This window comes from Vidua chalybeata, chromosome 7, assembly GCF_026979565.1.
Source record: "Vidua chalybeata isolate OUT-0048 chromosome 7, bVidCha1 merged haplotype, whole genome shotgun sequence".
Lineage (NCBI taxonomy): Eukaryota > Metazoa > Chordata > Aves > Passeriformes > Viduidae > Vidua > Vidua chalybeata.
In genome coordinates, this window is record NC_071536.1 from 29987861 (window position 1) to 30013387 (window position 25527).

The 25527-nt window shown below is 42.0% G+C and overlaps 2 protein-coding genes across 8 annotated transcripts in view; one reads left to right on the forward strand and one right to left on the reverse strand.

The window, feature by feature from the left end:
• The first annotated feature begins 31 nt into the window (after nucleotides 1-31).
• Nucleotides 32-11002, forward strand: CEP70 (centrosomal protein 70). 7 transcript variants are annotated; one of them, XM_053948118.1, is made up of 16 exons: nucleotides 32-138; nucleotides 577-676; nucleotides 803-926; nucleotides 1245-1425; nucleotides 1742-1911; nucleotides 2974-3033; nucleotides 3708-3807; nucleotides 4202-4290; nucleotides 4609-4686; nucleotides 5740-5842; nucleotides 6467-6637; nucleotides 7243-7389; nucleotides 7892-8060; nucleotides 9289-9403; nucleotides 10357-10436; nucleotides 10808-11002. In XM_053948118.1, exons 1-16 carry the CDS (start codon nucleotides 130-132, stop codon nucleotides 10873-10875), a joined length of 1764 nt encoding a protein of 587 aa, XP_053804093.1. In that variant the 5' UTR covers nucleotides 32-129; the 3' UTR covers nucleotides 10876-11002. The 7 variants fall into 7 exon arrangements, with proteins under 7 accessions (XP_053804093.1, XP_053804099.1, XP_053804094.1 ...); XM_053948124.1 differs by having other exon boundaries at nucleotides 7946-8060; XM_053948119.1 differs by having other exon boundaries at nucleotides 4612-4686.
• Nucleotides 11003-11430: 428 nt separating this feature from the next.
• ESYT3 (extended synaptotagmin 3) overlaps nucleotides 11431-25527 on the reverse strand; it is a 35747-nt gene continuing 21650 nt past the window's right edge. The window contains exons 9-23 of the mRNA XM_053948117.1: nucleotides 24664-24837; nucleotides 24050-24132; nucleotides 23603-23651; nucleotides 22873-22962; nucleotides 21949-22011; nucleotides 21773-21841; nucleotides 20475-20540; nucleotides 19085-19171; nucleotides 18095-18244; nucleotides 17141-17574; nucleotides 16012-16101; nucleotides 15353-15484; nucleotides 13796-13901; nucleotides 13177-13226; nucleotides 11431-12286 (exon numbers count right to left, since the gene is read on the reverse strand). Of these exons, the coding sequence (XP_053804092.1) occupies nucleotides 12250-12286; nucleotides 13177-13226; nucleotides 13796-13901; nucleotides 15353-15484; nucleotides 16012-16101; nucleotides 17141-17574; nucleotides 18095-18244; nucleotides 19085-19171; nucleotides 20475-20540; nucleotides 21773-21841; nucleotides 21949-22011; nucleotides 22873-22962; nucleotides 23603-23651; nucleotides 24050-24132; nucleotides 24664-24837 (1680 nt within the window). The 3' untranslated portion in view covers nucleotides 11431-12249. The remainder of the gene's footprint in view (nucleotides 12287-13176; nucleotides 13227-13795; nucleotides 13902-15352; nucleotides 15485-16011; nucleotides 16102-17140; nucleotides 17575-18094; nucleotides 18245-19084; nucleotides 19172-20474; nucleotides 20541-21772; nucleotides 21842-21948; nucleotides 22012-22872; nucleotides 22963-23602; nucleotides 23652-24049; nucleotides 24133-24663; nucleotides 24838-25527) is intronic.

Below are 25527 nucleotides of genomic sequence, written 5' to 3' on the forward strand. Positions count from 1 at the left end.
CGGCGCCCGCGCAGCGACGCCCCGCGGCCCCCCGCCCCCGCCCGCCGCTCCCGCCCGAGCGGTTCCGCGGCCTGAGGAGCGGCCCCGCGGCCTGAGGAGCGGCCCCTCTCCTGCCCTGCGGCCCTCGCCATGATCGAGGTACTCTGCTGGCCCCGGGTGTCGCTGCTGGGTGGTTGGAGCGGGACAAAACGCGATGGAGCAGTCCATGAACCCCACAGAGCCGCTGCTGCCGCCCCCCTGAGGGCTCCGCTCGCGGCGGGGCCGCTGCGCCCCGGGTGCGTTGGAAGGACTCGAGGGTCGGTGGTTTGGGTTTTCTAAAGAGGCGAATTTAACTCATTGCGCGTATTCTGCTTTCAAGTAGGGATCAGAAAAACTGATTATACTGTGTGGTGTTAAGTACGCATTTCCCCAGTGTGCTTTGCAGATCCTAGTGGAGTTTCTCACAAACCCTCCTGTAGTGGCCCCTTGGGGGTTTGGGGTTGTTTGCTTTAATTTGTGGGCATTTGGTACCTTTTGCTACACACCTGATGTGCAGAACTCAAAAGTTTCTGCATTTTTCCCTTTCTCCCAATGCAGCAGGAGAAGGTAGAGTGGGAAAACCTAAACAGGATATTAATGCGTCATGGGTTGAAACCTGTGAGTCTTGCTGCCCCCCAAAGCTGCAGAGATACATCAGGTAAGGAAATGTAATTTTTGTATTTGGAAATAGTAACCCTAAGTTCATAAGGCATCTCCAAAGCTGTCACTTCCTAGTGGCAGCAAACAGGCAGATCTTCTTTGGCTGTTCATTCTGTATCTCCAGATATGATTGTCCTAGACCGTCAGTCTTCTCAAGGAATAAGACTTGCATTACAAACGCTGGTGGAAGACACCGAGCGACAGCAAAAGGTGATGCAGGGACTTATGGAGGCAAATCGATGTCTTAGGTAAGACAGTGGAAGGAATTTACCTGCAGAGTAAAAGTACTATCAGTATGCAACTCCAGCCTGGTGGAGATCTTATCTCACCAGAGGCCTAAGACCTTTTTCCTGAGGCTATTGTTCAATATGCAGCAATGTTGTCCCAGTTCCTTTCAAGCTCTTCCCTTGTTTCAACTGCTGCTTCTTCTCATATCAGTGTATTTCCCACACCTGCTGCCACAGGATGTTATCAAAGGTCATCACATAATGTCAGGCGTGTGCTTCCTGCACTGTCTATAGTGAAATGAGTTTAATTTAAAAGCAAGGATTAATTTCTTTTTTCAGAGATGTGGTACGACTGGAACAAGGTCGGGCATCTCGGCAAGAGCAACGGGCTAATGATTTGGAAAATGTGGTGAAAAACATTAAAGCCAAAATTTGTCAGCTGGAAGATGAAACAATAGCTAAGGCATGCCAGCAACAGAACCAAGTCAAGGAACTTCAAAAAGAGCAACAGGCTTCACGGGTAATTCAGATAGTGCTGCCTGAGGATTCAAACTTTTGACTTACAAAAGATCTCAAAATATTTACATTGATCTAAATAAACATGAATCTTGAGTCATAGGGTTAGTACACTGTTGATAGCTAAGTATTTTCAAACTATGCAGCATTTTCTAGAAATAATTTAGAAAAATATCTCTATCCCTCTTCCACTGTCTCTTCAACATGGCTAAAACCCAATGCTCATGTTCCTTGGTTCCTTGGTGTCTACCTGGGCTTGTACAGTACAGTCAGCGTGCGGGTCAGAACAATTCAGTAACGCTCCCGTTGCCTGTTCACAGGTAAAATACCAACAGCAGCAGGAAAAGCTGCAAGAACAGGAAGAGATTATTGCCTGCTTGCAGAAGGAACTGAGCAGAGTTGGGAGGGAGGAGCAGCAGCGAGTTGACACTCAAAACAAAATGTTTTGTCAGTTTTGCAGAAGAGCTCCCAAGTCTCTCCTGGATCAGCGGTAAGTGATTCTCTTCTACTGCTGAATCCCTGCAACATTAAATGAAGAAACAGATTTTAATGTAATACTTGTCAATATTTATATGGGAAAAAAAAGTCATCTGTAGACTTTAGGAGTACAAGATTAAATATATAGTCTTGTAAAGGTACCTCAGTGCAGTGATATTTTTCTTTTGTGAAACTGTAAGCCAGATAAATCCATGGCAGAAACTAAAAAATTGCCACCCGCTGCCCACACTAGATGTCAGCAAAGGGAAGGGAATGATTCACTCTGCTCTGTAGCTGCAGTGTCAGCTAGGATGATCTCATCCTGGAATTCTAACATTTAAAAATGTAAGTTAAAAATGAACAAACCCCCTCAACAAACAGCATCCTTAGCCCCCCCAAAAAAGAGCCTTTCCAATTTTGGGACGTGAGGTTTGCAACTGCTGACTGCAGGCTTGCTGTGAGCTTCCAAGAACTTTTGGGTAACTTCCCAAAGTGTCACAAGGCTTTGTCTCTTGCTAGTAGGATTTCCATAGCTCTGCTACAATCAGACATTTGCCAATTTCTAGGCCTCAGGTAGCCATTGCTTTATTGTGCTGATATCACCTGGCTTTCTAGGCCTGGCCAGCAGTGTTTACCTGGGAAACTTCTAAGAGGGCTTGTATGTGCTCAGCTTTTTCCTTGAGGCCTCACTGTATCAGAGGAAGGATCACTGAATTTGACTCCCTGTCCTCTCTCATCTGTGTCTCCAAACCAGACAATCTCAGAGTGCTCAAGACACTTTATTTTGACTGTGCCTCTCTGTTAATCTTGCTGGGTAACCACAAGCATAAGACGAGGAGGCTGGTGGGCAGATTAACTTTTTTCTCCTCTTGAATATTTTGCTGCTTCTGAACTAGTACAGATTCAATGTGTCTATTTTTCCATTTTGGCAAAGTGTGACCATGGTTGTCTGGTATGAGCAGCCACTTCCAAAGTGCAGTGCAGTGTGTAAGCTGACCTGTTCCTCTGGGTTGGTCACAGTATGAGTTTTGTGAGAATATCTGAAATTCAAAATTAACATTTTTCCTTTCTTCAGGTACCTTTGTCTAATTGATTATTATGAATCTCAAATTAGTCAGATTAAAAAGGAGCTGAGGTAGGTCTCATTGAATGCCTTGTGGTTCTACTGTTCAAATTTTTTTTAGCCTGTACTGTTCTTAAATCTTATAGTGGTAAATACTCTGTGCTCCAAGTATCACTAGCATGTAAGAAACAGCAAAGGGTTATGATGGTCATGGAAATATAGATTTTTCCAGAGAATAACTGGCAGTCAGGCTAAGCAGCTTCTCAGTCAGGAGACCAGGATAGTTAGGAGGCTTTGGGTATTCAGATACTTGAGCTGTAAGTTTCTCTTTCTTTCTTTTCCTTCCCCTTTCTCTTTTGCCATGGTTCACAGGCAGAATTACTGCATTAGCTGTGCTCAGTTGATTGATCTCCAAAAACGAAAGGTTTCCAGCTCTATCCCAGTGCCTGCATGGCATAAAGCAACAAACAGATACCTGAGACATTCCTATAGTTTGAGATTACTATTGAGAAAATTGAAATGGGATTTGCTTGTACTGAAGTTTCTCTTGTGGATAAGTGCACTTTATTAGCATATGAAACAGCTTTCCCAGAAATTAGAGCATGAATCTTAGGGCAGAATTTCTATTCTATTTATTTGGTAGTTTATGGAAATATTATTATCATACATAACTGCTAACTAAACCAACTTAAATTTTTGAGCTAATTGAACTGCAGTAAGCTGAACCAATTTATTTTTCCCAATAGGCAATATAAAAAAGATGAAGACGAGGTGCAGAGAGAAGTAAAAAACAAGGAAGAGTTCTTAAATCTAGATGCTACTCCTAATTACAAAGCACTGCTCCTGGTATGGAACTTCCAAGAATAAGTCAGTGCAGATCTCTCAATGGTAACCTTTCAAGAGCCACATAGAAACATAAACACGTTTGATTTCTGTCCCTTGTTCTTGTCATGTCTTCTGAACTTGTAACCTCTGTGGGCAGAGTTCCCTGTCCTTGTACAAAGATTCAGCAAAATGTTTGTGAGTCTGCTGAGGATTGTATAGATCTCCTTTAGTCACAGTGCTCCACCTGGGGTCTAATGCACCAGGCTCTTGGCCTCAACCATCTGAGTCCTCATCCATGCTGTTTTGCTGTCCAGGCAATTGGGAACCCTTCTTCACATGCACATACTTTAAACTGTTGAAGCTTGTTCATTATGAAATGAGGGCAGTAAGAGCAATAACCCAGTCTATGTTGCAGTCTTTCCAGAAGCAACTTACTGAAACAAAGGCCAAGAACGAACAGCTTTTGCTTGAAAATATAAATCTCAAGAAAAACTTGGAAATAAGGTGAGCAGGGTTAAGTATCATCCTCTGTAAGGCCATTTCAGTAGACTTTGCTTTACAAAGCACCAGCAATTGTAAAAGTAATGTGTGAAGTCTGTGATCAAAGAAATGAGATATGGCAGCAACAGCCACTCTTCTCCCTACACTGTTAATAACAGCTGCTAATGGTTAATTTACTCTTTATTGCTGTTGTCATGTAGAAATGTAGCAGAATTTAATTTCCAGAATGATTTTTTGCCACTGACAAAGCTTTTTTGCTTGGATGAATTTTATAGATACCTTCCAATGCAAGACATATAACATGGTGCTTTTTCTGTCTAGCAGGCCAACTGCACAGGAATTAAAATTTTACAAGCACCAAGTGAAGAAATTACAGAAAGCTTTAAAGAAAACTATCCAGTAAGTATATTCCTTTACGGACTTTCATGAATCCTCTGGACTTCTGAAGGCAAGGTTACTCTGCAACCCGTAACGTAGAGAGTAGCTTATGGAGCATGTGCCTTATCAGCGTTCTTTGGAGTCTGGTTATGGGCAGCAAGTGCTACTGGACCTCTAAAGCCCTCTATTTCTGAAATGATGGCAGGGTCTCCAAATGGGGGCACAGAAGTGTGGTTTTTTTTTTATTTCATTTTGTCTTCCTGGATTTGATTTGAGTTCTTTTGCTGGCAATATGTACAGGGCCATCTCTGGTGTTTGCTGCTTCCATAAGCTGTAAAGTAAGCTATTGGTTTCATTATGGATTATAAATGTGAAAGTGTGAGTTGGCAAAATATTGCAGCTACTGAAGTTATGTCCATATTATTCTTAGAAATTGACTGGTTTTTTTCTGAAATATTGCTAAGAAAATACATGGAACATATAAAAGTTCTAGTACTGGCAAAGTGTTTGTATCTGTAATTTCACTTAGTCATTTGTCCATGTGTATACGGAATGCTAAATATTTTATAGCCTGAAAAAGACATCACTTAAACTTGAAAATAAATAGACATGTTGTGTATATTTAAATTGTCTATTCTCTCATGCAGTAGGTATCATTTAGATGAAAAGCAGTAGTGAGCTTTGTATAATAAGCCAGGAAAGATGTTCCAGCAGAAGCAGATAACAACTGAGCTTGGAATTTGAGCCTTTAGAGTAAAATTCTGGATTTTAGGTCTTCAGCCATAGTAGAACTCTGGCAACAGAAAAACTGGTGGTGTCCCTTCTAAATCAGCAAGCAGTCTGGCATAGCCTCAGCCTGAAGACTTGGGATAAATTAATGATATTTGCATTAGGTATTGTGTTGTCAATCTGTGTTTCTTGGCTCTGATGGAATTCTATTGCCCAGCATCATAACATGGATATTTACTGTATGTTTGAGTTTAAGTGCTACACACCTGGCTCTTCCATCAAGTTAAAAGGTAGCATCTCCTGCTAAGGCTGCTTGTGTGACCCACTGTGTGTATTTTTGTGCAGATTTTCAGGGAGCAGTGCCGCAGAAAACAAAGAAGAAAAGAAAGACTCTGGGAGAGTTGCAAGAGTGGATCAGCTGCAGGCAGCTTGCCAGCAATACTTGCAGGTACCCAAATTGTATCTGTTCTGCATGTTTCTAGCAGTGTTACAATGAAATATTATACATGTTCTGTTTAGCTGTGTCAACTGGAGCATGCTGATCTGAGGCTAAGAATGCCTATCAAATCCTCTGTGCAAGGTGAGTCATGTTCTGGATTTGGCAGTCACTGTAGGCTGGTTCTTGTTCTGTCTCAGTGTAAACTACCTGAAAACACAGCAAGGCAGCAGACACTAGGCTGGTAAATATGACTTAGCTGAAGTCTGTTCAAGACAGGGGATTTGTTCAAGATCTTCAGTGATAGTGGAATTTATTTTCTTGTAATTAAAAAGCCTAAATACAATAAAACTTAGCAAACTGTAAATTGTGGAATTTACAATGCCTCGAATGGATAGATGTTAACTATCCGTCAAAGGGAAGTATATACTTGCATTACTTTCACTTTCCTTCTAGCTAGTACATGTTGAAATCTTTGAGTCTATTGCATGTTGAATGCATGTTTAAAATTCATCAATAGTAATATTGGAGCTATTTATGACTTAATTTTAGGGAATCATGACTGTGATAGAGAGGGATTTTATTACAAAACTTCAGACATATTTGAGCAATAACATTTGTTATTTGTTCTTGAAGGTTTTGTCCCATATTGATTCTATTTTGCGAAGCCCAAGAGCTCCTCCGTTAATATTCCGGCCCAGCAAAGGGCCAGTGCAAAATTACATTAAAGAGCATGGACAGGGATGTGGATTTGAGCACCTTCCACTCACTATAGAAATGTGGGCAGATCAGCTCATAGCCCTAAAGGTAACAACACGTTATTGTACTCTCTTTCTTGGTCTTCCTTTCATCTGCTCTCCTCTCCTCTATCCCTCCCTATGTGTAGATGTGGGGGGTTGAGTGTGCAGCTTTTGTTATTGCCTGACCTAGTGTTAAATATTACAAATAATCTGCTGTCCATGTGAAGTATGTACCAGAGATACATCTCTGTAAATAATTTATTTCATTTTATTAACTGAGTCCCTGAGAAGAAACTTAAGCTTTAGAGTCTCGACTTCACACGTTAATGATGGTGCATTCTCTTCATTCCTTTTGTCTGACCAGAACAGAATGGTGACTTTTTGATCCAAATACAAGTGAAATAGCTTTGTTTAAAGCCAAACGTTTTGTGACCAATACTTCCTATTTCACTGAAACTGTAATACATAGCCAATATAATATTTTTTATTCTGTTCTTTTCAAATCAAAGAATGTCAACAAGACACTATCCTTAAATTCATGAAAATTAAAACTTAACCTCCCAGAGTTGGAATGTTTTCCGCGTATGAGAAACAGAAAAACACCTGTTTCTGTAATAAAAACAATCTAAGCAGTTTCTAAAATAACTTGTCTCTCCTCCTTTCTTTTAAAAGGATTTGTATAGGTCCTTGAGAAAACTGTCTCTGGAATTGCTGCCTTGGAACACTAAAGATCCACAGGACAACAGAGAATCCATACGAGTTGAAGACCTCCAGTTGATAGTAGATGCAATTTTGGAAGAATTAGAACATAAAGAAAAGGTAATTTTTACCAGAGGTTTGTAATCACAAGTTACTGTGGAGTTCTTAAATGCATTCTTCACACATTAGATTGGTGCATTTGGAAGCCTTACAGCATTTAAGACATACCTGTTTGAAGACATTCAATAGTCAAAGACTGTTTTAACATAATGGATAAATTCACCATGGGGAAGATGGCTTTAATCAAAGGCACTTGACCAGCAGTGAATTTGCATTGCCCTGTAGTCTCATGAATTATCCTGTTCTGTCTCTCAGGGCTGAGAATACATAAATTCTCTCAGCAGCAGAGAAGGAAGCTTTCAAAAGAGTGTTTTGAGTTTGGTGTATGTGTGTGCCTGAAAACTACTGAAACTATGTCTTCAGATTTAAAAATATTTGAAAGGCTGAGATTTCATAAGGGAAGTTACACCTTTTACTCAGACTGGCTTTAAGAATGTTTCACATAAAAGCACCCTTGCCTTGTTAAGCAGTACCATTGATGAGTTCTTCCTGCTTGCTCCAGAACAACCAGACACAGTCCTTGCAAACCCTGTCTGCCATAGTCTCTCACTTCCAGAAGTTGTTTGATGTGAATTCTCTGAATGGTGTTTATCCACGGATGAACGAGGTGTACACAAAGCTGGGGGAAATGACCAATGCCATGAGGAACCTCCATGAGCTCCTGGAACTAGGTAAAGACTTAACCAGCTGCTGCTTGTTCACACCATTCCAAAAAAAGGAGACAGGTGAAAAGCTGGTCTCCTCATAGAAAATAATGTTGAGCTGTTGAGAAATTAATTAACTAGGTGTTTCCTTCACTGGGAAGATAAAAATACATTCCTGACAATTTACAGTTCAAATAGCAGATCCCCATTATTTGTAAGCCTTTAGCAGTTGCTGAGGAATAACAGGGAGGCAGAAGAAGAGAATAACAAGGGAAATAGAAGGGTTTTTTGTCCCACAAAGCTTCTTTTCGGTGAGCTGACTTCATAATTGTTGTTCATTCTCCACTTGAAAGATAACAAGTTTAAGGAAGAAAATAACTCAGCCTCAGATGTAGATTTCTATTCAATAATTCATTCAAGTGTAATTGGGTCCAGTCCTCAGAAAGTTCCATCTTATGCTGCTAAACTTAAAAACCAAAACAAGTTTTTGAATGTCAAAAACTGTCAGTACTCAGAGGTATAGTTGGTTATTTCTCTTCAGGTGGGAACTTCTATAGAACAGCAGCTGCTGCTGCTCCTGGGTTAAAAGGTTGGGCTGGGCTGTAGGATGTCCAGTCCCAGAGCCCCTGGGCTGCTGAGCCTCATTCAAGGAGGGGAGCAGTCTTCCTTCCTGCAGCCAGCATGGGAGGTGAGGAAACCTCACCTCCCCCTAATAACTGCAGCTCAGAAGATGCCTTGTCCAAATCTAGTTCTTCTGAAATTGAAGGAGAAAAGAACAAGGAGGCTGCTACCTTCAGTCACAGCACTACAGACAGGTTCAAATTCAATATCAAAACAAGTTCTGGGTGTTAAAGTGTTTGTTAAGCAGTTTCCTTATTGGCTTAGCCCCTATAATATGTCTACTGTGTCCCACGAACCTAATGATTAACCCCTTCTCTATATATATATCATTTCAGTTGGCTGATTTCCACTGACATTGTAAAAGTGCGCTTTAGTACCCTCTTTGCTGTGAACACACAGCTCTGCCAAAGTTCTTTTAGCCACTAAAGGATTAGTGAGAGTATCCCCATTCATAGCTAACATTTGTTTATTTCTGACCATTTGTTTATTTCTGTTTTCTGTGAATGATGGAATGTATATGCCTAGATCTATGAAAACTAAATAAAATCTATGCACCTGCAAGAATTCAACTGTGTCTAAAATATTTCCCTGTTATTACTGTTAAAAGAATCATGAGGTGTTTGTTTTTCTGCAGACAGTTCAGCTCCACCCACTGTGGTAGTGGATACTGTTGGGAAACTGTGTGACATCATTAATAAGAACGTGACCGAGCAGGTACAGCAGCTTCTGGGCACCCAAGACATCCACAGGTATGTGGGGCTGTTCCACTGCTGACCATTCTGCAACATCAAATGTAGTAATTGAGAACTGGCAAAAACTGATGCTGAAAGAAACTTTCATAATTTGTCACAAAGTCAGTGAGCTGTGACAGCACAGGTGTTAGTTACTGCTGTCCTGCTTGAAACAAATCTTGTATCCTGTCAAAAAGATAAAGTTGACAGAGGGAAAAATTGAGGCCAGAAGGTTCCAAAACACTCTCTGGTTTGCATGGATAATGTGATCAAACAAGCCTTAATGAGATACATGTTTCATCAGGAGACAAATCGTGCACCTGGGTGGGGAGGAGAAAGTGATGTAAGTCTCAGATGTAATACTGAAGCATTCTAGTTGCCAAGGCAGGGTTTGCCTCAAGCTGCCTACAAATACTTTAGAAACTGGACAAATCCAGTTATACTTTTAACAGATGACAGCCACATCTAGGTGGTAGCAGATCCTAATGGCTTGCATTCAGCATGTGCTTTACAGACAAACTAAAAAGGGAGCAGGCAGCAAGTCTGACACATGCTGAGTTAACAATACTCACTCCCTCAGCCTTTCTGCACTCATTTCTCAGTTTTAGCTGGAGAACAGTTGCTTATAAAGCATTTCTTGCTCTACATCCAAGGCAGTTATACCAGCCACCCCTAGGCAGTATATTTAGCATACATAGACAAATGTTCCAGGCCCCAGACAACCTGGAGCCATGTGAGGGGGAAAGGAAGGATGTGTATACAGCATTAGTAGTGAAATCAGAGATCCTCGTGAGAGCTTTCTTGTTGGCTGCAGGGTTCAGAACTAGAGAACAGAACATTGGTGTCCATGGTTTTATATACTAAGTAGCAGAATTTTCACAAAGTCATGGCACAGAACAACAAAATGGCCAAGGAGATGAACTTGCCATGTCCGTGCACCTCTTACCTGATTGTCTCACTTTCCATTCCAGTATCATCAATAAGCTTGAAGAACATGAGTGCTTCTTTCCTCCCTTTCAAGCTCTCATTCAAGATTTGCTGCATCTTCTAGGTGAGTAATATTTGCAACAGTAATTATCTTCCTGCCAACACTTCCTTATATAACTCTAAACAGTTTACCAGTGTTTTCTTTATTCCTGCTGTGCTAAAACGGGAGAAGGATGTGAGGGAAGGTGCTGCCTTTTGCCTCACTCTCCTTTTCACCTCTCCTCAGGAAGTGACCAAAACACTTTATTTTAATTTAACATGGGGTTGCATTCACTTAAGCATATTACTTATAAGCCAAATTTATTATTTTCTGAAAGCATTAAAATGTCTGAGGAGTTTATTTAATTCACCATCTGTTTAAGTTAGGATGTTGGTTGAATTCAAGGGTATTCTAGGTTCATAAGCCTAACCCTTTTGCTTTCCATTCTGTTGCAGAGATCACTAATGTGGATGATATTTTACCTGCAGTGCAAAACCTGAAATGGGGAGCTGGTTATGGGTGACTCTGCTCTTCCTGAGCAAGATTTCTCTTACCTGTGAATGTACCTGTTGGTGCACATGACATTGCAGCTACCTCCTAAAAAACAATTCCATATTTTTTTTACATAAATAAAAGTTGCTGCATTTTAATTTTTTTTTTTAATTCTTGGTCAATTTAAGAAAAACTAACTGCTGTCAACTGGAGAGAGAGAACCAATATATCCTGTATCAATCCAGGAAACTGAACCTAGCACACTACCAGGCAAACTCTAACCATTTTTAATACTGCTGACACAGTAAGTATGAGGTAAAGATGCCCTTACTGCCATAGCCATCACACTTACACAAATGCCCAATCTTAGTTTTCTGGAGAGCCTCTTTTAAGATGTTCACATTTCCAGATCAGTTTGGGATGGGAACACATTGTTACTCAGTGAGTATTCTCTCTGATTATGGACTGAGGCAGATTGGATTAATGTAATCTAGGCCAAAAATACTTGACATTTGCTTCAGGCAGTGGTTTGAAGTTACCATCGTTGTATTTCATAAGTCAGTTTTAGAAAGGATTAGATCAAGTCTCTTATGCAAGACAATTAGAAGTTTATTGTACAGAAACAAGTACACCAAGCTTCCAAAAATATTTTGCCTCAATATTATTAAAGCTTAGTTTACAAAACTTTGCTGTTCCTCAGACAGAATCTGGGTTTACAAGATTTTGAAATGTACCGTAACAAAGGACAAAACCAGTTAAGGCGTCACAAACTAAAACCTTAATGACATCTTGGTAAGTTCATCTCCCTGCTTTTGGAAGCTCATTATTTACATACCTGCAGCCACAGTCAGCTAAGGTATTCTGAACAGTGGACTACCAACTTCTTAGTTTCTCAAACAAAAATAGCTGTTAAAGAGTTTCTCTTTTAAAAGCTTCTGTAGCTCTACAGCTGAAGAATACTGTTTCAAAATGTATTCTTTTAAAAGTACACCACTTCCATGTTAAAACAACATGAACAAGCTCCTAGGGCCCTCAGACTGCCAAGCAAAGTAAGGACACTTGGCTGGCAGTCTAAAATCTCCCCAGGTACAACTCTTCTTTAAAAGAGGTTTCACACTTAGAGGTCCTTTGAAGGGGGATTTGCCAGAAATAGCAAAAATAAAGGACTTATTCTTTAAGGACAAATTATTCCCTGTGTGGGGGAAAATATGTTTAACTTCAGTGAGAACTAATCCCCGAATAGGAACTAATAGAACTAATGATCCAAATAGGATCATTAAATTTGCACATCCTGAGCTGGAGACTGCTTCAAATTTGCAACAACTGTGCAAAAAATGTTAATTACAAGAGCTATGTACATCCATATGAAGTTGAAAAATTAGTAACTTATGTACATGAGAAGAAATCAGATTTTCTTGCGTCTGCTCCTTGTCAGCTCATACCTGCAAGACAGACACAATAAGTAATTACTGTAGTTGAAAACTTTCTTAACAGTTTTAACTGGCACAGTAGAGAAAACTTGGGCTGCTTTATTGCTTCTGCTTCACAGGCAGTGCAGCAAAGGAGGCTCCAGAGATGGCCTCAAACTTCAGCTCTTCACCAGGAACTTTGGGTGCATCCTTTTTTCCTCTTCCCCTAATTGCCCTGAGACACACACACAAGTTGGCCAGGGAAATGTGGTTTTCCTGTTGGAATATTGGCTCACTGCCTGTGCAGATGGCAAGATCCTGGACTACCCACACTACATTCCTCGGGCTTCACTGAAGGAGAAAGAAGGAAAGAACTCCTGCCATTTACTAAAGACACAGAAGTGAAAAAAACACCCAAGCTCTGTTCTGCCTCAGACCAGGAACATACAAACCTCAGAACCACAATGAACATACAAGCAAAACTGTAAGTGGCTTATTATAATAGTTTCTATAAATGCTTTGTAATTAAAGTTTTATCATACATATATATTGCTGATCCGAGTATTTAGTTAAGATCTTTATTCAAGTTAAAATTTGTTGCAAGGTTACTTTAATAAACAAAATTCTTTTACTTATGTGCCCCTGTGGCTTTTATGGCAACATAAAATATGCTGAGGACTATAATTGACACAGGCATCTCATTAAAACTGTCTCACAGGGCAGGCACTGCACAGCCAATGGATTAACACACAATTTAGATAGAACTACCAGATTAGCTCAAGTTAATCCTGCCTTTGCAGGTCAAATATTCTTCTTGCTCACCCAAACACAGCCCAGTTTACCAGCACTCACTCCCACAGCAGTCATGCAAGCTCCCAGCAAAGCAATGGGCAGGGTTTGGAAGTATGGAGATGAGTACTTACCATTGAGCAAAACCTTTTATTAAATCCTCCCGGGACAAGTCAATGCGCACCTTTAAAAAGCAAATTTTATTTGTTTGTAGGTTATTCAGCATATAAATTGATTAGCTAAGCTACCACCCCTCCCAAGTCAGACCCACTTTCCAACTGTGGGGCTGCAGCTCAGGCTTGAGGCATCCCACGTTGCCAGGGTGGTCTAGGCATGGACCAGCTCCATTTCCTATAGCACTACTTGGAAATTTATCTATCACTGAAGAAGGAATTGCAGTTTACTTTTCACAGAATCAAAGTTGTTCACAGAAAGCTCAAAGCAGTGTTGGCAAATTGTGGGATTTAGTCCCAATGCCTTTCTCAGCTCTGTGTTTGTGCTCTTGGAGCTGTTCCCCACACGAGCAGCGCCAGGAACCAGGGCTTACTTCAGGAGCAGCCTTCTGAAATGAGACCACGCAGCTCCCACATGGATACAGCCTCATTTGAGATGAAAATCTGGCAGAAAAAAATTGTTTCCAGATTGCCAGTGCTATTACTGAGAATCAGTTACTGGAGCCACATTTCAGGATTTCAGGAATAGTCCGGAGTGTTCAGCTCTGTTATATCTGTAGTGGAGATTCTTTAAACTTACTTTCCCCAGTTCCTTCCTCTCCTGTGAAATGAATGGCCTGCTGTTTTTCACTGCAATGTCCAGTGTCCTTTTCTTGACATTTTCCAAAGATTCAAAAAATTCAAACCTTGAAATAAAGTTTAAAAAGAAGAGACTTAAGGCAGAAACTAAAATCCTGTGGGCATCAGTGGGCAGAATATAGTGACAGAGTACAGCATCAATGGCCAGGACTTTAACAGGGAAGAAACACAAAGAAAAGGCAATTCTAGAGTGAGGTTTTATCCACATTGCAGGGAACCTTTTCCAGGCCTCATGAAGGATGACAACACTATGTTCAGACTGTCCACTGTGCCAGGGGGAAGGAGGAAAACATGCATCCATGATGAAATGCCATTTAACATAATTTTCCCCCCTCCACGGAAGATCAGCATGTTTTCCATGCAATGTTCATTACTCAAGAGGAAATAGTCATGAGCCAAACCCCCAGGTTCACAGAGCAGCTTTGCACCACACCAAGAACAGACAAAGGCTGAAACCTGTGGCAATTAAATTCTTAATGGCTCTGACTCAAGCCTCTGGCACACATGGCTAATGTCAAGTGAGTTTTGTCCATGCTAGATCACTCCAGTTCTGCCCACCTGAATAGCTTTTCCTCCAGTCAGAGCTGTGAAACAGGTAACAGGTTTTGGAGCTAAGCATTATCTTTAATTGAGGATGTACAGGATACGTCAGTTCTGAAGATGAGGAAAAGGAGATGCTCTTCCCAACTGCTGGGATGGCACTAAATCAGTGCAGTTACTTAAGAATAGACATAAGCAGAATCCTCAGCTTTGGTGTTTTGAGTGTTAAGAAGGAATATTTTAAAATCTTTTCTCCTTTTCTGACTTACAGAGAAGGACATAGCACAGGAAAAATATAAGCCACCCAGGATCAACCAACATTCACATATGTGTACCTTCCTCTAATTATGGGGTTAAAACTACCTCTCAAAAGAGCTCTACTTCTCAGTGTTACTGTGTTTGGATTTATGAAAAACACATTCCATTTCAGTGGCAGAGCTGTGACACTGTCAGCAAAGAGGTAGGAGCATTTTACCCTGCTCCCACCAGGCTTTGATGACAACATCCACCTGTGTGCCCTAAGAGTGGTCCAGTCTCAAAAGGCTCCGTATTTCTGCCTTGGACCTTTGGAAAGATGTCAGAAAAAGCATCAGGCAAAGCAGTGTGAACAGAGCAGTAGGCTCTGGGAGGTACTTGAACAGACAGATTGCCTCTGCCATGACAGGGAGTTAAACACAGTGGGAGAATGTCAGTTTGCAGAGAAGCAAATGCAGCCTGGGGGCAGGGAAGGGGCAGGGAAGAAGGTGTACCCTTCTTCTGGGGGACTTGCACCACCACAGACAGAGCAAGGCCAGCCCCAAGTACTTGTAAATCACAGTTCAAGTGCCATTTGTTTTAGAAAAGCTGGAAATGTCCACAAGAGAGTCCTTAGGAGCTACAGCAGCACACCTTAGGAAACCCTTTCATTACACTGAGATCATAACTATTCCAACTATAATCATAATTTACATTTTCTTACTTCTCATCGTATTGGGGGTTCAGAGTTTTTTTCTTAACAGAAGTCTTCTTCCTGCTTGTCCATCTTCTGTCTGGAAGCAGGTATATACGAACATATGGATCGACTCCACGATTGGAAGAGGGTACCAAATTTCTGTTAAAAGAAAAACAGACAAGCAAGGCAGGTTCTCTCACTGTGTGTTTTAATACCTTGTCTCTCTTGGTATCAGACCAACCCTTCACAGGCCAAAAACATTCATCCCAGGAGTTGGAACATAAGCAAATAAAACTTTAGGATTGTTTAGTTAAAATCTTTACTCCTGAGGATGTGGCCACTTACTGGGGTTCCTAAATTAACAATTACATATTCAGTCATAGGTATCAATCCTTGTCATGATGCCTATCCTAACACCCCAAGACACACACTAGTTGTCAGTGCTGTCCAGAGGAAATTTTGGGTGGATGACAATTGAAGCATCTCTACTGCAGTGAGCACAACTCGCTGAGTTCTCTCCCTGACCTGCTGCTGGCACTGACCAGAGCTGGGCACAGAGAGGCTGCACAGTTGGAAGCCAGCCAGTGCTAAGGCATCTCCTGCTGCATGTGGCCCTGCTCCAGCTTTACTGGATGACTGACAGAGCTCAGAGAGCTCTTTCCTCTGTGAGCCATCACAAGCATTACCTGCAGCCGTTGACCAGCACGACGAGGCTTTGCCGGATGGAAGCGTAACGCACGGTCAGCTGGATCTCCCCCAGAGGCATCTCAGTCCCGCTGCAAGACATTGCACAGTCAGGGCTTTTAAATACAGCCATTGAGCAGCCCACAAGCAGACTAAAACCAGCTTTCAGGGCACCATCCTTCTCCCTGGCAACCTAAGGTTTGCTGTCTAGGAAGCAGCTGGATCACAGAGGTTCCACAGAAGCCCCGTCCCTGCCTTCTCTGCCGGTACCCGAACTGCCAAAAAAGCCCCTATGTTGCCCACTGTAGATGGAGCAGCAAAGTACAGGTTACTGTGTCACACATTCCCTCAGGAATGTCTGTATATGCAAAATGAGACCTTTTTTATATTCCAGTCTGCATGTTATTAAAGTGGCTCAAAATCCAAAACATTGCTTAAAAATGGTTTATAAATAATTTATAAATTAAGCCCTATTCAGAGCTAGAAAATTTACCAGTCACCAATTCACCAAATTGCACTGGAGTTGAGTTTTATGTTCAGGTTTATAACTACTCTGATGCTCTCTTAAGTGAGGTAGATCTTTGTAACAACTTCTGTTGATTAAGGATTCCACAAGCTCCATTCTGTGCCCCAGGAGGGACAAATCCTTCTCTCCATCCTGCCTGACAGAGTAGCCTTATACTGATCACTGTGAGAAAGACACACACAAGCACACCTATCCACAAAAAGTTTGTTCACAGCATTATCAGTCTTAAAATGTGTTGGATAAACACATTCAGAACTTCAAGCAGCCAGAGGTGCCTATCAAGAGTTTAGGTTATTACAGAAGTGGGATGTTCAGACTTTGAATATCCTGTTGCTAAATGAGTGTTGAGAAGCTCTTTGAGAATATAAAGCCTACACATACAGGACTCTTATGAGAGTCATAGAGTGAATACTTTCCCTTTATACTTGCTCTGACAGTGCCCTGTAATTTACTTTGCTGTTGACTGGAATACCTAGGTCAATTCTTTGTAAAGTGACTTGAGACCCAACACTCCACATGATTTACCAGCCTTGAATTCACCTCCATGCAACAGTAACACCTAAACTTTCCCAAGAGAAGAACAATTCAGCTGGAAGAACACCTACTTATGAATGTCCAGATTGCTGCTACTCAATTCAAAGCAGGAAGAAGGCAGGGACCCCAGTGAAGTGACACTGGGTGCCACCCTCATTTCCTGCAGGACAGGCAGTGTTGGCATGGCTGCTGCTCCGCTGGGCAATGCTGATGGTGGGCCATGCTCTGGATTTTGCTTGCCCTCTGCTTCATCAAGGCCAGACACAGTTTCACTTGGTACAGGGGCTCCTGAACTGTCTTTAGTGTCCAGGTCTTCTCCACTGTCCTTTTTTGGCAGAGATTCAAGTGCTGCAGAGTCTTTGCTCATGGGAGGTACTTTTGAGACTTGTGGAGAGGAAAACTTCTGTTGGTTTCCAGCCTTCTCCGTAACATGCATGGGACCTAGCCTGGAGGCATTGACACCAGCCTTGACTCTTTGTGAATCAGGTTCTTCAACATTCAGTGCCTAAAAACCACAAGGGAAGACAGTGAGTGCTGCTCCCATAGCACTGGGGTGAATGCCAGCATTACCACCCAGAAGGAAATTTCAGCACAAAACTGTAACAGCAGGACTCTGCCATTAGAGATGAACGGGGCCCCTAGGATTCACTGTGGTGTTCTCTCCTCTTATCCTACTGTGTTTGTACTGAGCAGTGTATAAACACTGATCCAGAGCATGGTGAGGAAACAACTCCTAAGCATCAGTGCTGACTTCCCCAGCTTAGATTTTCTCAATCCAACTTTTTTATTGTCATGAGAAAATTTTCAGCCATGACACTGCACTAAATTTTATGAAGCCTCAGGGATACCTCTCAACTCCACCATACACTCCTAATTTAACTTAAATACCTTGTCACACTTCTACTTTCTACTCAACTGTGAAGCAAAGCTGCCTTTCTTCATGCCCACCTTTCATCTCTTTTGCCTGGCTACAAATGGATGCTTCTGCAGGAGAAACTGAGTGAATATGGGAAAGAACAACTCACCCGCAATACAAGTTTCATCTTAATGAAGCTGTCTGAACTGGAATGGTCCAGCTGGAATCTCTGATCCAGAGTCATGTTTGGGTCCTTGAGTAAGTGGGAGAGACATACCACTGAAGTTCCCAGGGCACTATCCCGCTCCTTGTCTTTTATCTGGGGGACAGAAGAAAACAGAAGTTTTTATTAGCTGGCAAACTGGGAAGTGCACCACTGGGAATGCAAAAGCAAAGCAAGAATGTATTTCAGTCAGAAACCGAAATCAGCTTATTTGCTTCAGTATGATTACATCCAAATGAGTAATGCCATTATTTCAGGAGTATAACAAGTTAGTGTATTTGGAGTAAAATTTCCATCTCTAACTATGCAGAGAAAGAATTGCTTTAGCAGAAAAATCATGCCCAGAGATTTATTTGATTTTCCTTGCTCACTCTGGGGACAACATCCTAAGCAGCTGAGTTGGCAACCGGTCTAAATCTTCACATGTATTTTAGGTAATAGTTTGTTTAGCCTATTTGACCTCAATACACCTTCCAAGTTCAATTCCTTTCTGTATCCAAGTGACCAGCCACAGAACTGGCTGTGGCTGCAATACTGCTAATGAGACACAGGGTTGCTTAATGAGCCAGAACACAGAGGTGAAGAGGTAGGGCTCTGGTTGAGAATCATGAAGGCTGCAATTTCTGACAGCAAAATATTGATGTCATTACTACACACAGACCTGTATGAAATGTCCTTTGCACTTTGCAGCCAGAAACATCCCACATTTTGAATTAAGATACCGCACATTACATGATGCTAGAACAAAGGCAGATACCAAAAAAGGGAGATACCACCACCTAATACAGAATTGTCTGTGCAACATATTCCACCTTTTAGTAGGAGGAACCCAGTATGTGCAATCCCACACAGAAATAACTAGCACTGAGCTCCATAGAAGAGGTTTCTTCCTACAGATGTGCAGTTGCTCTTCAAAAGGAAAGGCTTTTCTCTCACCTCAATGTGGAGTGACTGGGAATGAGCACTGTGGACAAAGAAGGTGAAAGCCTGGCCCCACGTGGGATCTTTGCTGAAATTGCAGGTCTGCAACAAGAACATGCATTAGCTTAGTCTCTGAGAAGCAAAGAATCCATGACATTGATCACCAGAGAGGGCCATGGTGACCCTCAGTGATGCTACACCCCAGCTGTATAGAGAGAGTGGAAATTCCAGGTCAGAAGCATATGGAAGTGAAGTCTCTGGCAAAACCAGAACAAGTTCTTTGGGGTGTGGAAATGCCAAAGAACAAGTCTGGTGAGCTGCAGTTGGCCCCACCAACGCTGCCTGGACCAGCAGCCTGCCTCCCCTGCAGCGAGGCACCGCTCCCTCCCTCCCACCTTCCCACCCAGGGAGAGCCAGAGCACTGCTTCCAGCCTGCAGCACTCTAAGCCAGCTCCCAAAGCTGCAGTGAGCTGACAGGCAAGGGCAGGAAAGCTGGAGGGGCAGTTTCAGGGGTGCAGAACTGTGGGAAGAGTAGGAGGGCACAGCTTCAGCACAATCCACTTCAAAGAGGAAAGAGCATGGAAAGCACCCATGGGGACTGTGGCTGCTCTGTAAACCAGCTGTCCCTACCAGGCCATGAGTGCTGGCAGCAAGTGGAAAGGAGCAGGGAAAGCCTGGAAACCTGACCTAGCTTAGGAGAGGCAGGTGATGTGGTAGGGAAAGGGAAAGCCACAAAAGGCAAAAATGCAAGTAGAACCCAATTTCTGGGTGAAGCAGGTGGAAGGAACAAAGTAAAATAGGTGCCAGTCCTGTATGCTTGTGTGTAGCCATCAGGATTCATTCTTATTTGCTGGGAGTCCAAAAGAACAAAGGGCTCATCCACATCCAGCTGCAGGACAGTGAACATGGCACCTACTGGGAGGGCAGAGCTCAGCTGTTGCTCATACTCATGAGGCAAAAGTAATTTTTAAATAATGAAAAAGGAACTGGAAGTGAAGTGGAGGAGATGCAGATCCATCTTGTCTGGGTTTAAAAACGAAACAGTAAAACTGTGATACACAGGAGCCAGGAAAGGCTCCGAGGAAGGAATAAAAGCCAGTTTGATGCAAGTGACACCCTGCTCTGAGAAACCATGAGCTGGATTGGAGATTTATAGAACTAGAGTGTCTGGGCCAACATGAACTCTTGGACACAGGCATGGAACTACACATGTATAGCAGACACCCTCCACCACCACAGCTCGGTGACACAGTGGTTCCACTCCCAGGCTCTGCAGCTATCACTACAAGTACAGCTCTTCACATCAGCTTCACAAGAAGTCCTTTCCTTCCTAGGGGATGCTTGGGGACAGTCACCCATAAGATGGAAAGTACCTAATGAAAGCAGAAGAATTAAACAGCCTCACCTTACTCTTCTGAGTCTTGTTCCCAACTGTAAGCAGGACAAAGGAGGAAGGGTCTCGTTCCATCTTCTGTCATTTAACACAAGGAAGAAAGAAGAAGGCAGAAAAAAACATTAAGAAATTTATAGTTTTCAGGAAGCAATATCAAACCACTCTTACTTGAAGTAAGTTCCTGGAAAGCTGACAGTATTTTCTGGATGTGGGACCTCTGAGGAGTGTAGTACACAGGAAAGCCTCCAGCAATAACACAGCAATAACAGTCTTACCCTCCACCATCAAGACTACACATTTAAGCCAAAGTTTTATGTATTTAGGTTTCAACAGGTGAGCAGTTAAAAATTTGTCAGAAGCTGGGAAGAAGAGAGGAGAGCTGAAGGCTCAGTGGGAAATCTTGATCTTTCCTGACTGAACCAGGACTCTCAGAACTGGTTTCCAAGGCTCAGGACTTGCTCCAAAGCAGCTGGAAGTGAGTCCTTGGCATCAAATAACAATTCCTGTCTGGAAGCAACAACACTGAACCTCTTGCACCTCTTTGCACTAATGCTATAGAAGTTAAGGCTGAGAATCTGGTCTTGGCACAACACTACATACAAAATGCACACAGTGAGGTCCAGAACTAAGGATTATTGACTGTGATGTGCATCACAGTGCTGGTAACTCATATAAATTGTAAAGATGCTATTTAAGAGGAGCTACTTGGAGACAATTGGAAGCTTTCTCCACAGCTCAGAGCTGTACTTGTGAGTAGCCTGGTCAAGAAAAAAGGGAGAAAGACATTCTCCCCTATACCTGCCATTTACATCACAGCAGCAAAACGCAGTAATTGGGGGGAGACGTAAACAGGAACTATGAGAGAGAAGGTATCAATGACAGAGAGGCCTCTGAATCCCTTAAAGCCAAGGGGGGGGGAATCTGGTGGTCAGGTCTCCAGTGGACAGGAAAGGTACAACAAATGAGCATATTCCTCCCTGCTCAATGTCAAACTGGAACAGCTCAGCAAGGGAAGAAAGAGCAGCAGCAACACGGATATTATGACTTAGTCTGATGTCTGGAGGCTCTCTTTTGTGTAAGAAAGACAGACAAACACACACACAATTCAAACATTTCCGTGTTGCATTCCCACTTTGGCCTCCTAGACTTTCACTGGGGTGGGCTTCCAATCACTATTTTGAACCCCTGCTCACTTAGATTCTGACAGTGGAGAGATTATTTCTTTTTAACCACCACCAGTTTCAGTTCCTATGATACCACATAATCCAGAACCTTGTTTTGCAAGTGTAGGAGAAGAACACAAATTTTACCTTGAGGTACTTGTTATTTTTGATCTTCTTTGTTCCACATTCACCATTTGAATACTCAAAGTGGTTTTTCTGAATTGGTGAAAGAGCATTTAAAACAATTAATTTGCTGGTTTTTTGTTTTTTTTTTTTTTAAAAGGAGGTTAGGAGTGAAGGCTGCTGCATGGGTTTGTACTTACGGGAAGGTTGAAGGCGCTGTCCAAGTAGACAATCAGAATTGCTGTAGACAGACCCTTCTTATCCTGTTGAGGCAGGGAAAGATAAAACAAATCAAAACACAAAGTAGTCATGATCACCCACCAAGGACAATGTAAAGCACAGCAAAATTCCAAGGGCAGCTTCTGAAGGTTAAGCAGCTCTCTGCCTGTCTCCTAAAACTTGCAATTTAGAGGAGCCCAAGTCAACACAGCATGACAGTTCAAAGCAGACCAGTAAGAAGATTTGTAACTCTTTGCAATTCTCTGCCTTTAATGTTTGTCAGTCTCTCAGTGCAGAACTGGTTGGATTCCCCAGTGCAGCAAGACACCTAAAAACATGTTCAACCACATACATCAACATGAATTCAGTGTCAGCAGAACAAAGCCTGGGAACAGTTTTATTCTCTTCAGTGGAATTCAAATGGTTTTGCTCGGTTATGAAGAAACAGCCTCTCTGGGAGATGGGCTTTATCCAAGCAATTCTGCTGGACAAACTACACACCATTTGGAAACACAGCCCTACTGAGCACCAGTGCTGGCTATTTGCCTATGACTAGTACAGATTATTTCAGGGGTCCAGGGTCCTACACAAATCCTAGATGAAGAGGGAGGAAAAAGGTTGCAAAAGAAAAGAACCCCTGAGAAGCTACTTTGCACTGAGTCAAACAAAGGTTTGCTAATTCAACCAAAAAGAGCTGCCAGACTTGAGTTGCTCCTGAATTACCAAGAGACCTGGGGCAAGCAAATGCCCTTCCCTCCGCAGGAGCAGCAGGGAGAGAATTGCATCAAAACTTTGCCAGACAAAAATAAACTCCTGTGAGTTTGCCTGGGGTTTCTAATTTTACACACTCCTTTGTTGATGACTGGACAGGGATGAGAGCACCTGAATCCTTTAAATACACTCACCTCATGCAGCTTTTCTTGGTCGTTTACTAGTGAAAGCCACTCCAGTTTTAGATGCAAGTGTCCACTTGTCGTCTTACTTAAGGGAAACCACTACATGGAGATAACAAAGAACAACTTGAGAACTGACAGGCAGAGTAGCTTTTATATATGTGGTGCAGACTCTGAGACTTACACACAATAGACAACACAATGAATTTTACTCCAACCACCTTAACTCACATTTTTGACACTTAGATTGTAGCACGTTCACCTACTTAGGTACAAGGCAGAAGAAAATTAAAATAAGATGCCCATAAACAGGCAAAGCATGCGGATATTTCCAACTAGTAGCAGCACAAGACAGGCACCCTGGTTTTGTTTGTAGAGTGCTGGTCTGCAGGATGAACCACAGTAAGGTCAGATCATTTCTTCCCTCAGCAAACAGACTGCTTCACCAAACTTTATCTGCAGCTTTGTACAAAACATTTGGTACACACGGGACACAAGGTATCAACAAGATACCCCACTGCTGGCTCAGCATAACCTCAGGGCTCTCTGGGGTTACCAGCCTGGCTGTAAAAATTTTTGTAGTGGCTACTTTGGTATTATCTTTTTTGTGAAAATACCACAGTGCAAGTGTGCAAGGAAACTTTATGTACCAAGAAACACTGTAGTAGCAGAAGAGAAGCACAAATGAGTGCATGTAGGCATACAGCACCAGCCACATTTAGAAATAAGCCGAGATCTTTACCTCATCAACGATTCTGTCATTCATTACATCCACCAGGCTTATCAACAAGCTGAAAGGAAAGAAGCAAACATTTCAATATTGAGGTATACAGCACAAACCACCAAAAAAGCCACTCTCAAGTCTGTTCCAAATAACAACTTCTCTATGTTACCTGTGTATGTGTGTGCAGGAACACACTTATACTCCTGAAGTCTCCCCCTTGAAATATTTCCAAAATTAAAATAAACTTGAAGTAAACCTCAAGTAACTATCACTTCTAATGGCTTTCCAGGATTCCCTGCAGGAGTGTAACCTTGTTCAACATTAGCTGCACTAGGAACTACTTATGTGGTATTAATATCTTGGCAAAGGGAATCACTTCCAACAGTATTAAATTTCCACTATGGGTAATTCAGGTGTCTCACAGCAGAGGCTACTGGACCCTGATCAAAAGTCTTGCAAATTTACCTGCCCATAAAGTCATCTTTATCTGGATCTTCATCGTACAAATCCACTTCTAAGTCCTGACCAGGCACTTCATGAACAACAAACTGGAGGACAAAGAGGTATTGATTAAAATTAAAAAGCATTCATACAGACATATTCAGTCTCAGGCTGTGGACAAGAACATGACACTTGACAACTGTCTAACACATTAAGGACATTCCCTGTTCTTTCTTATGGTTAAATGCATAACAAATACAATTGATTATAGGTGAAAATGTTTCACATTGTTTGCTTGTTTTTGAGCTACAAGTTAAACCCCTCAAACTGGTATCCCTAATAAGCAGAGAGGAACCAATGCTAGAGCAGCCTGCAGCGGCACAGACTGATGCATTGATTGATATTTAAAGCAGTGCTTTGCACCTCCTCCAAAAACCCACACATGTAAATCAGATCGACCTGAATGACATTTCAAGTTTACAATGTAAATTTGAACTTGGTTGAGGGACACAAATGCCTCAACCAAGAAACAAGGAAGTCCACCTGCCCCAGTGCAATCAGCTAAGAGAAGGTCCTGCAAGCACAGGGATGTAAATAGCTGTGTATTCTACAGATGGAAAGATCAAAAGGTTCAGTACCTCAAATGTCTCATTCCAAATGGGATTAAGATCTCTGGAGACTGTTTTGCTTCGATACTGCACAGTGCCAACACGGAGGAGAGCATACGGATCAGACTTCCCCCTGATGGCACCAAGGAAATTGTCTTTCTGGACAAGGTTTTCAGCTTCTAACAGATGAACCCTTATTACTCCCTGGATAAAATAAGATACAGAATTGGTAATGAAAATGCAATCTTTGGATAATTATAATATGCTGCCTCCTAAAACTGTTTATTTCAGGCAGCTAGGGTAGTCACCATGACAGTTCTGCAAAGACACGTAGTTTGATTCAGTACATTTCCGATGACAGCTGTAATAAAGCACTTTTTCCACCATTTGCCTAGAGGGGGAAAAAAGCCCCCTTAAAGAGATGCAAAATTCAATATAGATAACTGTATAGGAAATATTATTTATTTTAAAATCAGAAATATACATATGCACACAGGATTACAGCCACAGTCAAATCAAGTGTAAAGATAACTCACACTGACTGAAGGAGGACCTAAGCACTCACTGGCAGGTTCTTATTTTATTGCACAGGAGCCATTCCACTTCACTTTAGTGATGCAAGTTTGCAACAAGGAGCATGCCCTTGTCACTAATTTATATTTATCCTCATTAGTAAGTGTGTTAGGTGGACGAAGGAGATTGAAGACCTGGATATGTTGAGTATTTAGGAAATTTTTTTACTGTAGCAAAGATATGTCATCCTCCATTACACCTATTCACAGCACTAATAAAAATATTAAATAGCAGGACACTCACTGCTTATGTATTTATCCTCTCATTTGCAGGTACCACAGATCTGCAGTTATAGACTAAAGGTTTAATCGGTAAATGAGC